Here is an 11,862-nt window from a genome sequence, read left to right as displayed (position 1 = left end):
ATTCTTAGGTTAAAATAACACCTTTAACACTGCCCCTAAAGGTTTCAGATTAATTATGAAGAATAAAATCTCTTTGGAAACCTGATTTAGGAACAGTTTCTTCCCCTCAGACATCAGATTTCTGAGCAGTCCAAGAACCCATAAACACCACCTCACCATTTTACACAACTTATTTATTTTTACTAATTTATTATTGTAACATAGTGATTTTTGAATGTATGGAAATATAAGGTATCCCTGAAATTTTTATGAATTTACAACTTTTGTAAAATGTAATGTGACAAAATGGAACCTATGTGACCCTATGTGGTTTGCTGGCTTGCTGATATAGTTGGATGGGAAGTTTGCAAGGATATGTGATTTATAGCAGGGAGTGTTTTGACATAACACGATTGAAAGGTGAGAAAAACTGGATGCACCTTTTGGGGGAAAATCCTCAAAGATAAATGGGCTTATTCAAGACAGGTGCAAGGTAAAACAGGAATGCAATTAAGGGATGGAATGGCCTCAAGGACATGGTTGATGAATTACTCAACTGTTAATGTATAAAGTTATCTGTTTTGAGTTGAAAGATTGAAGCTATTTACCGATGACTTACTGTACAGAGGTAGTCTTCCCTTGAAAGTAATAAACACTTGGTCCACTCCGAGACTGTTGTTGTTTCTTACTGCCTGTTTAGAAGACCTAGCTGAACAATACACGATAAATGTATCACACTGTACTGCTAGCCCCAAAGCAACAAATTCCACAACATATGGCAGTGATAATAAATTTGATTCTGATTTTAATCTGTCTGTTGGATGAACCAGGGTATTTGTGATTTTTATTGTTTATTCATTGAGATAATAGGCCCTTCCAGCCCACTGAGTTGCACTGCCCAGCAACTCCCGATTTAACCCTAACCTAATCACGGGACAATGTACAATGACCAATTAACCCACTAACGGGTAGTGTTTTTGGCCTAGGGGTTGAAAGCAGAGCACCCAGAGGAAACCCACACAGTCACAGGGAGAATGTACAAACTCCTCCAGACAGTGGTGGGAATTGATCCTGCATCGCTGGTAAAGTGTTGCCCTAACCACTACACTACCTTGCCACCCTAATTTTCAAGTTCCTTATTTACATGGTCAATCACCAATCAGTATGGTAATACAGGTTTGAATAACCAATTGAATCTACTCATTAAAGGCTAATAATACTTCAGAAGTAGTAGAGTAACTGACCAATAGTCAAGTTTATTGTCATTTAACTGTCAAACAAGACAACATTTCGCCAAACCAGAGTCTGACGCATAGTAGTATACATAAAACACATTTGACCCAATAACTTATGAAAGAAAGGTGAAATCTACAGATGGATTACACATAAACGAACCAAAATTTGTAAATTAAATATTGTAAGGTACAGAGCAGATTAACCAGTGACACTGAATGTGATGCAGCAGGAAGTTCAGAAGCCTAATGGCCTGGGGGGGTGGGGGCAACTTCATCTCCTGCCTGATGGTAGAAAGTCAAAGAGGACGCTGGATGGATGGGAGGGATCCTTATTAATACTAAGGGCCCTGCAGTCACAACATTCCTAATAAATGTCCCTGATGGATGGTAGGGTTATCCCCTATGATCCTCTCAACCATAATCCCAGTTCTTTGTAGGGACTTCTGGTCCGTTGCTCGGATGTTCCCAGACCAGATGGAGATGCAACTTGTCAGGACGCTCTCGACGGTGCTCCTAGGTGTCACTCTAGAGTTCTTTGCGTTCTTGTCTTGGTATGCCAAATGGATCTGGTTCCTGCTGTGCAAAGGGAAGCCCTAAATCTGTGGCATTCAGAGCTGGCAACCCAGATTCATTTAAGAAGTCCAGGTACTACCTTCGAAAGGTCATTGCAAGCACAGAAATGATCTTGCACTAAACTGTAATGACAGTTGTCTGAAAGCAGTGATGAGCCTTGCACAATATAACTTCCTACAAACTGAAATCCATGAGCAACTCAGTCCCGGATGAGGACAATGCACATTATACATGGGTTGAAAGGGAGAACTATTTTACATCCTCGAGTGGCCCCACATCTCCAGATGACCCTGTAATTTCTTCTCAAAACTGACATTAGAGCATCCTTCAAGAAGGTGAATCTGGCCCAGGCAGAGTACTGAAGATCTGTGCAGACCAGCTGGCTGGCATTGTTACAGACATAAACATAAACCTCTCATTTTTGCAGTCTGGGGCTCCCTGCTTCAAGAAGGCCTCTATTGCCATTCAACCATCAACCAGGCTCTTGTATCAGCGTGGATGATGTCACTCACATCTACACTAAACTGATTCCGGAACCTACAGACTGGAACACAGATGTCAGAGAGTCAAAAGTCAAAGTAAATCAGGTGTTCCTGACCTTATTTATGCTATGGACCCCTACCATTAATCGAGAGGTCCGTGAACCCAGTTGGGAACCCTTAAAGTAAATTTATGATCAAAGTACATACAAGGGGTGATTGATATGTTCATGACCTAAGGTAGAAGGGGTCAATTTTAGAAAACCTAGCACATTTATTTCTCAACATAATCCCCTCCTACATTTACACACTTAGTCCAGCGGTCGTGGAGCACACGGATCCTGGACCTCCAGAAAGTGTCCACAGCAGGGGTGATTGATAAGTTTGTGGCTTAAGGTAGAAGGAGATGAGTTATACAGCTCTCGTTACATGCACATGCAGTTCAACTCTTTGAGTGATTATGCTGAAAGTTTGAAGTTAATAACTCATCGGGGTGATTGATAAATTCTTGGCTTAATGTAAGAGGAGATGAGTTATTAACTTCAAATTTTCTGCACGTGCATGTAACGAGAGCTGTATAACTCATCTCTGTCTACCTTAGGCTGCAAACTTATCAATCACTTCTGCTGTGGACACTTTCTGGAGGTCCAAGATCCCTATGCTCCATGACCGCTGGACTAAGTGTGTAAATGTAAGAGGGGACTATATTGAAAAATAAATGTGCTACGTTTTCTAAAATTGACTCCTTCTACCTTAGGCCATGAACTTATCAATCATCCCTTATATATGTATAACCATATACTACCTTGAGATTCAACTTCCTGTGGATGTTTACAGTAGAACAGAGAAAAATATAAACAAATAAATAACACTGAGGGTATGAGTTGCAGAGTGAGTCTGTAGGTTAAGGATTCAGTTCAGAGTTGAGGTGAGTGAAGCTATCCTCGTTGGTTCAAGAGCTGGGGGTTGAACTGTTCCTGAACCTGCTGGTGTGGGACTGAACACTCCTGTACCTCCTTCCCGATGGTGGTAACAAGAAGAGAGCACATGCTGAATAGTGGATAGCATCTCGAAATATATTACCGTGAGATTCAATTTCTTGTATGAATTTACAGGAAAGTTTAGAAATACAATAGAATTTGTAAAAAAAAACTGCATTAATTTAAGTTAAGATTAACAATAGATAAATTGTGCAAATTAATAATTAAAGAAATACTTATACATAACACACACATACACACACAAACACACACACACACACACACACACACACTTAAAATTATTTATTTATTGAGATACAGTGCTGAAAAGGCCCTTCAGGCCATTTGAGCTGTGCTGCCCAACAATCCCCCTCTTTATTCCTAGGCTAATCATGGGACAATTGTTACGTACTCGTGACACATGACAGTGGTACCCAAACGTGCAATTGTGGGTAAACCAAATCAGGTTACACCAGTAGCTCCATTACAACCTATCCCAGCATTTGGTGAACCATTTTCTAAAGTTATTGTAGAATGTGTTGGTCCATTACCAAAGACAAAAACTGGTTATCAGTATTTGTTGACTGTCATGTGTACTTCATCTAGGTTTCCAGAGGCAGTACCTCTTAGGAATATAAAAGCTAAAACTGTGACAAAGGCCCTTATAAATTTTTTTACTTATTTTGGATTACCTAAGGAGATACAAACTGATCAAGGCAGTAATTTTATGTCTGGATTGTTTCAACAGATAGTTTATAAATTGGGAGCTAAGCAAATCACTTCGTCTGCATACCATCCAGAATCGCAAAGTGCCTTGGAGAGGTTTCATTCTACCCTCAAGAATATGATTAGGACATATTGTGTGGAAAATGAAAGTGACTGGAATGAGGGTATAAACTTACTTTTATTTGCAGTAAGGGAATCGGTACAGGAATCTTTAGGTTTTAGTCCATTTGAACTTGTGTTTGGGCATAGAGTTAGAGGACCTTTAACTTTATTGAAAGAACAGTGGATTAGTAAGGAAGTACACACTAATTTGTTGGACTATGTTTTGAAATTTAAGGACAGGTTACATAAAGCTTGCAGCTTAGCTAAGGAAAATTTAAAGTTGGCTCAGGAGAAAATGAAGACTTGGTATGATAAAGAAGCTAGGATGAGGATGTTTAAGCCTGGAGATAAGGTGTTGGTTCCTTTCCCAGTGCAGACAAATCCTTTACAAGCTAGATTTCATGGTCCTTATGAAATTGTGTCTAAAATCAATGATGTGGATTACGTGATAAAAACTCCAGATCGTAGAAGGTCAACACAACTTTGCCATATAAATATGATAAAACCATATTTTAAGAAACAATCTGATACTGTGACTGTTGTGGTTAGTGAGAATGAGTTTGATTTAACTAGGAACATGATAGATGATTCATCTGACTTTCATTCTAAATCCAACATTCTTTCTGTTAGGTTAACAAATTCAACCATTCTGGAAAATATTGATGAGAAGTTAGTACATTTACTAGAGCAGAAACAACAGATGAAGGAGTTAATTTTTAAATATAAGGAGTTGATTCCAGATGTTCCGAGAAGGACTACTATAGCTTCTCATGATGTAGATGTTGGAGATGCCAAACCTATTAAACAACATCCATATAGGATGAACATAGAAAAATGTGAACTTGCTGAGAAAGAAATTGAATATATGTTAGAGAATAATATCATTAGACATTCTAACTCGAATTGGAGTTCGCCATGTGTTATGGTGCCAAAATCAGATGGTAGTATTAGGTTTTGTATGGATTATAGGAAGGTGAATGCTGTAACAAAAACAGATGCATATCCAATTCCTAGAGTAGATGATTGTGTAGATAAAGTTGGAAAAGCAAGGTTCCTTACAAAGATTGATTTATTGAAAGGGTATTGGTGTGTTCCATTAACGGACAGAGGTAGAGAGATTTCTGCATTTGTAACTCCATCTGGGTTATATGAGTATAGTGTTCTTCCATTTGGGATGAAGAATGCCCCAGGTACTTTCCAGAGGATGATTAACTCTGTGATTCAGGGATTGAAAGATACTGATGCTTATATTGATGATTTAGTGACAGGAAATGATACTTGGGAAGCACACATTATTGCGATGGAGAAATTGTTTGAAAGGCTTTCAAAAGCTAACTTAACTATTAATTTAGCTAAGAGTGAATTTGGACATGCCACTGTGACTTACCTTGGTTATGTTGTGGGTCAAGGTAAGGTAGCTCCTGTTCAGGCAATTTTAGAGATTCCGACTCCAACGGGGAAAAAAACTCTCAGAAGATTTTTGGAATGGTAGGATATTATCGAAAATTTTGTAAGAAATTTGCTAATGTTGCCCTTCCATTAACTAATCTTCTGCAGAAGAATGAGAAGTTTGTGTGGACAGTGCCTTGTCAAGGAGCATTTGAAAAATTGAAAACAATGATATGTCAGCAACCTGTGCTTAAGGCACCTGACTTTGAAAAACCTTTTTCATTGGCTGTGGATGCTAGTGATGAGGCTGCAGGAGCAGTATTAATGCAAAGGAGTGAGGGTGATGAGGTTGATCATCCAGTAGCTTACTTTTCTAAGAAATTTAATAAGCATCAAAGAAACTATTCGACAATAGAGAAAGAATTGTTATCTCTTGTTTTAGCTTTGGAATATTTTGAGGTATATGTTGGTACAACTCAAAAACCACTTATTGTTTACACTGATCATAATTCGTTAGTTTTTCTGAGTAAGATGAAAAACAAAAACAGAAGATTATTAAATTGGAGTTTGATGTTACAAGAGCACAATATTGTAATAACATATTAAAGGTAAAGATAATGTGGTTGCTGATCGTCTATCTCGATGTTGAATGTACAATGCAATTTTTTTCAATTGTAACGCTCCTACTGTATTGTGAGTTATAAGCTGTTATATGATGGTATTGTATATTGTATATGTTATAAAATGTATACCTTTGTTTTTCTTGTAAGCAATTGTTAAAAATTTTTGTTCTTGTCAGACCAAAAATGTTTTTTTTTGGAGGGAGGTGTTACGTACTCGTGACCCATGACAGTGGTACCCTTGTCACGTGACTGGGGTTGAAGCTATACTGGACTTGAGGTAATGGTCTTGTGATGGTGGAGTGACATCATTTTCCCGCCAGTAGATATCATGTGACAGGTTTTTTTTCAGGTTATAAAAGGAAGACCCCACCCTGTGAGGAGGGGCAGTTCGTGGCTGGATTTGCCAAGTTGACTTCATGCCACTGCGTGATTTAATGTGATGACGCAGTTTAGTTGAAAGATGAAGTTTTATCTAATGCCTAAAGTTTAAAAGGTCATTGCCAGCAGGTTCTTTACAATTCTGCTAGTTTGAGAATCAGTGGAGAGTGAAGATCGGAGTTCGGGAGTTAAAGATCAAGGAGAATCGATTTCTACAGTGAAACGGGTTCGACCTTATTTAATCCTTATTTGGAAGGAATTCGTTGACTGTTCTCATGTTAATCTCTGCAGGATAGCAGAAGATTGAGGACCGTGTGACAAAGGAAAGGTCAGTGACTTTAAGCTGCTTCGTTTCCTTTCGTAAATTCTTTGTGGGAAAAGTTCGACGCCGGGGATCAAAGCAAAGCGACGTGAAAGAGAATTTAAATCGTCTTATAAAGTCTCTCCTTTTAAATGGACTGTGAGCATATTGAACTTTTGGCAATACCACTTTAAAGAACTGTTTTTGCAATATCGCTTTAAGAACTGTTTGAGCTGCCGCACAGCAGTTGCTTTCCGGTTACGTTAGTGTTTGTTTACTTTTGGGGGGTTTGTTTTCTGTGTTTAATAAACGTGTTGCTTGTTATAAAAAACCCTTGCCAAACTCATATACTTATTGTTGCCTGAATACGTAACACAATTTACAATGACTAATTAACCTACCGAATGGTAGATCTTTGGACTGAGGGAGGATAACATACACAAACATACACACAGTATGCCAAGGATTATATACATATATGAATCTTGAGAGTGAGTACCTAGGATGTGGAATGAGGCTCACCTGGAGTCTGTGTGTTAAACCCCTGCTTTAATCTCCATACATACTGTGTGGCCAAGCATAACTCCATTACCATATATAAATTTGCCAACAGCGACGCTGTTTTCAGAAGAATCACAAATTGTCTCCTTCTTAAATACCCAGAGATCCAGCCTCTCGCTCCCTCTGGGACAGAGAATTCCAGAGGATCACCATCCTCTGCACCTTTGATTCAAATGCTAGTGGTAAAAGACCAGACGTGAATGAGAGAACAGTTACAATGGGCCAGATGATTTCCTCTTACTTCCGCATCTTGAAAGGTGAAGTCAAGAAATCCTTTTATATTTGGGAGAAGGCTCAGTCCTTTCTTGTTCTTTCACCATGTCCTCTCCACTCTTTTATCAGTTTTATTTGAGGGCGAGATGTCCATTGGGGACAAGTGCATGTGGTGAAGAAAAAGGGAGAGGATGTTTGGAATCCCATGTTCCTTTAAGTTCCTTTTAATATCCCATTAAAGCTTGGTGTTGAATCCATAAGTAATCCAAAAGTAATGTGAAGGGTTAGTTTATTTGCTGGCCGAAAGCCGGTTGTCGATTGGCCATTTGAAGGATTCAGCAGCTCTTTCCCATTGGATGCCTTGTGTGCCATGGCACTGGCGTCTCACAGATATAAAATAGCACATGTGAAGGAATCCTCTTTGTCACCAGGGGCTCCTCTTTGCACTGAGGTTGTGACTATGCTGAAGTACCATTGGGAAAGTGCTGGAGATAAAGGAGGGCCCACACGCACACTGGGTTAAGTATCTGTTGAATGTTTAGCCTTGTAGTTGTGTAACTTGAGGAGACTTAATGAGGTTCCTGTTGAGTTTGAAGTGTCACTGAATATTTAGTGTCATAGCTTATGTAACTTAGGGTGACTTAGATACTGTATTTGGTTGAATGATTTACTGTTTGCCTGGACATAAATGGCTAATATGCTTATTCATAATCAGTGCCTTCTGTCTCACTCACCAAACCTGTGAACCTATTTACTCATAATATCGAGGTACCAAAAACCCACCATCTCACCACTACTTCCTCTTGTTCAAGACTTCCCCATGAGTGGAAGCATAAAACCATAAGATATAGGTACATGATTATACCATTTGGCCCATTGAATCTGCTCTACCATTTCATCATGGCTGATCCATTTTTCCCTCTTATCCCCAATTTCTTGCCTTCTCCCCATATCCCATCATGCCCCAACTAATCAAGAATTTGTCAATCTCTGCCTTATACATCTCACCATCTACCCTCTCATACCTCCTTCTGAAGATCTTGTTAAGATCACCAATCATTCCTTGAAATTCCAATAGTATCAGAACAGTTTTAGATCACCTTAAGACACAGACACAACAGTTGGAGAATTGTGTTTTATTGGCTATCAACAATAATGAAAGGAAATGACATTAATTTTAAAATAATAATGATAATATGCATTCTTCAATCAATAACAGGGATTATTGGAAGGTTACGAAGATCTATAGTAATCTTAATAAAAAGGTCTTTGAGAGATCTGGTCACATTACACAACTCATTTTGTAAGTGCAAGGGATTAATTATCTCATCACTGACAAAAAACTTAATGAAGGATGCGATTTAAAGAGCTTTAAAAATTTGGTATGACACAGAATGAAACCAGAAGGTACTAACAGCATATTGTCTTCAACCAATGTTACTATGGGCGTAGTGAAAAGTCAGATCATCAGTACGAGACTGGGAAAGTTTCACTACCACGACTCTAACCCTAATGTTAACCTCTCTGAAGAACTGGCTGATCCCAGCTCCAGCAACTCCTACATCTAACCACAAATCCTAGCCTTTAACATTGATCCTTAATCCATAATCCCAAAGCTTGAATCGCAAGCTTTTTCTTCTATTTAATTGAGGCAAAACAGGAAATTACAGTCTTATAAACACAACAAAAAAATCTGCAGATGCTAGAAATCCAAAGCAACATACACAAAATCATGGAGAAACTCAGCAGGTCAGGCAGTGTGTATGGAAGAGTGCACAGTTGATGTTTCAAGCTGAGATCCTTCTTCGGGATTGGAAAGGAAGGGGAGAAGACGGAATAAAAGGTGGAGTGAATGGGAGGAAGAAGCACAAGGTGGAGGTTGATAGGTGAAACTGGGGGCTGGTGAAGTGAAGAGATGCGAAGTTGACTGGTGGAAGAGATAAAGGGCTGGAGAAAGGGAGAATCTAGTAGGAGAGGACAGAAGGTCATGGAAGAAAAGGAAATGGGAGGAGCAGTAGAGAGAGGAGATGGGCAGGTAAGAAGAAAAGGTGAGAGAGGGAACCAGGAGTAAGGAGTGGTGAAGGACAGGGAGGGCAGTCGCTGGAAGTTCAAGAAATTGATGTTCATGCCATCAGGTTGGAGGCTACTCAGATGGAATATAAGGAAAGTATAGCCTTCTATAAGTGGTAGGGATATGATTAGAGAAAATCTTAAGGGGTAGATTCTACTCGGAATTGGAACAGCATAGATTTATTTGGGATAGTCAGGATGGCACTGTGCAGGGCGGCTCATATCTTACAAGCTGGAAGGAGTCTTCTGAGGAGGTCCGGAATGTCCTTGGAGCATGGAGGAAAAGGAACCTGAAGCGGCTGGAGGATACCCACGTGGTCAAGGGCCAGAGGTACAGACTCCTTACAGACAGTGGCACTGTAACAGTATTACACAAACCACCATGTGTAAATGCTGAATATATTTACTTTCCCCGAGGTATAGGGAAAGGTTGAATACATTCACACTATTCCCTGGAGTGTAGAATGAGGGGAGATCTTACAGAGGCATACAAACGTATGAGAGCATCCTCCTCAGCTGGAGTGAGATTACAACTAGAATCCATCAGCTTAGGTTGAAAGGTGACACTCCGAAACACAGAACCTAGGAAGTGAAGGGGTACTCTCCTCTTATCCACCAGGACTAGAGGTTCCAGTGGTTGGGGTGTGGGAAGGGTCCCAGTGGTGAGTAGGTGGAACATGTGGAAGGTCTCAATGGTGAGTGATTGGGACATGGCAGTGTCTCTATTGTGAGTGGTTGGGGTGTGGGAAGGGTCCCAGTAGTGAGTAGGTGGGACGTGAGCAGGGTCCCAGAGGTGAGCGATTGGGACATGGGGATGATCTCTGGTGTGTGGCTGGGATGTGGGAGGGGTCCCAGAGGTGAGCGATTGGGACATGGCAGGGTCTCTATTGTGAGTGACTGGGATGTGCAGAGGATCTCTGGCGAGCGGGTGAGATGTGGGAAGGGTCCCAGTCGTGAGTGACTGGGACTTGGTGAGGGTCGATCTCAAATACTAATGCTGTTCTCGATGTTAGTAGGCTGCACATATTGGTACTTGAGTTCGAGGTTCTGGTTTCGGGCCTCAATCTGTCGCTCAATCTCCTTCAGATCCTGCTGGAACTTCGCTATGATTTTCTTAGCATCCGGCTCGGTGAAGTACTCCTCCTCGAAAAAGCCCAGGAGGATCTGCAGGACAGAGTAGAAATCCTATTGAGATCGAACATGCTCACCTGCCACCACCCCATGGTCCCATCAGCTGGGCTGCCCCCCTCTCTGGGTAAAAAGATCACGTGCAGGAAGTGCCCATTGTCCCAAGACAGGGATTTGACAGGAGGGGAAGGGGAGGTGGTGGGAGAGAGAGAGAGAAATGGAGGGGAGGGAAGTGTGAGAGATGGAGGGGAGGGTGGGGAGGGAATGATGGCAAGCAGAGATAGGAAGGTGTGAAGGACAAGGGGGAGAGGAATGGTGTATGGGGGGTTAGGGGAAGATGGAGTGGAGGGAATCAGGGAGGGGTAGGGAGGAAAGGGGAGTGGGAAGGGAGAGTGGGAGGGAGAGTGGGAAGTGGGAGGAGGAGGGAGGACAAAAGAGTAAGCAGAGAGGAAAGAGGCCAGGGAATGGGGAGAGTGGAAGAATGGAGAGGAAGGGGGAAGAGGAGCAGAGGAGAGAGAGGGGAGAGGAAAGTGGGAGTAAGGGGAGGAAAAGAGAAAGGGAGGGGAAGAGGTGAGATGACAGAGGGAGAGAGGGGAGGGGAGAGAGGAGAGGGGAGGGGAAAGGGAGAGAGGGGAGGGGAGAAGGACAGAGGATGGGGAAGGGTAGTGAGGGAATCAGGAGTTAGGGAGATGCTGGAGAAATGAGAAAGTTAGGGGAGGGTAAGGGAAAAGGTAAGGATGAGCGGAGGAGGAGGAAGATGGATGGGAAGGGTAGAAATGGAGAGTGGGGAGGATGCAGGATCCCTTTGTTGTACCATTCCCAGTTTGATGGACAAGGTGTCAGGCAGGGAGCAAACGATCAGGATGAATGATTGTGCCTAACTGGCTGAGGATAACACCCCCACCCCACACAGTTTCTCCACCCTCCCGATAAACCCAGACAGCCCTGGAAAACAATCCATGTGCTCATACAACACAATGTGCATGAGCATCAATGAGTGAGTGGTGTTTACACGTCCTGACGTACACATGAAGGTCAGAGTGTGGTCACTCTGACTGGAGGGGTGGGGAGGTAGGGGTGGGCTGATATTGTGTTCGGTCTGGGGTGTTGGACAGACAGAGTGGC

General features: G+C 41.6%; 1 protein-coding gene across 2 annotated transcripts in view; it reads right to left on the bottom strand.

The window, feature by feature from the left end:
• Positions 1 to 8,660: 8,660 nt before the first annotated feature.
• alox12 (arachidonate 12-lipoxygenase) overlaps positions 8,661 to 11,862 on the bottom strand; it is a 69,781-nt gene continuing 66,579 nt past the window's right edge. For both annotated transcript variants that reach the window (XM_059975119.1, XM_059975118.1), the window contains one exon: positions 8,661 to 10,773. In XM_059975119.1, coding sequence (XP_059831102.1) covers positions 10,594 to 10,773 — 180 coding nt within the window. In that variant the 3' untranslated portion in view covers positions 8,661 to 10,593. The remainder of the gene's footprint in view (positions 10,774 to 11,862) is intronic.

This window comes from Hypanus sabinus, chromosome 7 (genome assembly GCF_030144855.1).
Source record: "Hypanus sabinus isolate sHypSab1 chromosome 7, sHypSab1.hap1, whole genome shotgun sequence".
NCBI classification, from domain to species: Eukaryota; Metazoa; Chordata; class Chondrichthyes; order Myliobatiformes; family Dasyatidae; genus Hypanus; species Hypanus sabinus.
The sequence above is the reverse complement of the archived record's forward strand: the minus strand, read 5'-3'. Positions and strand labels throughout refer to the sequence as shown.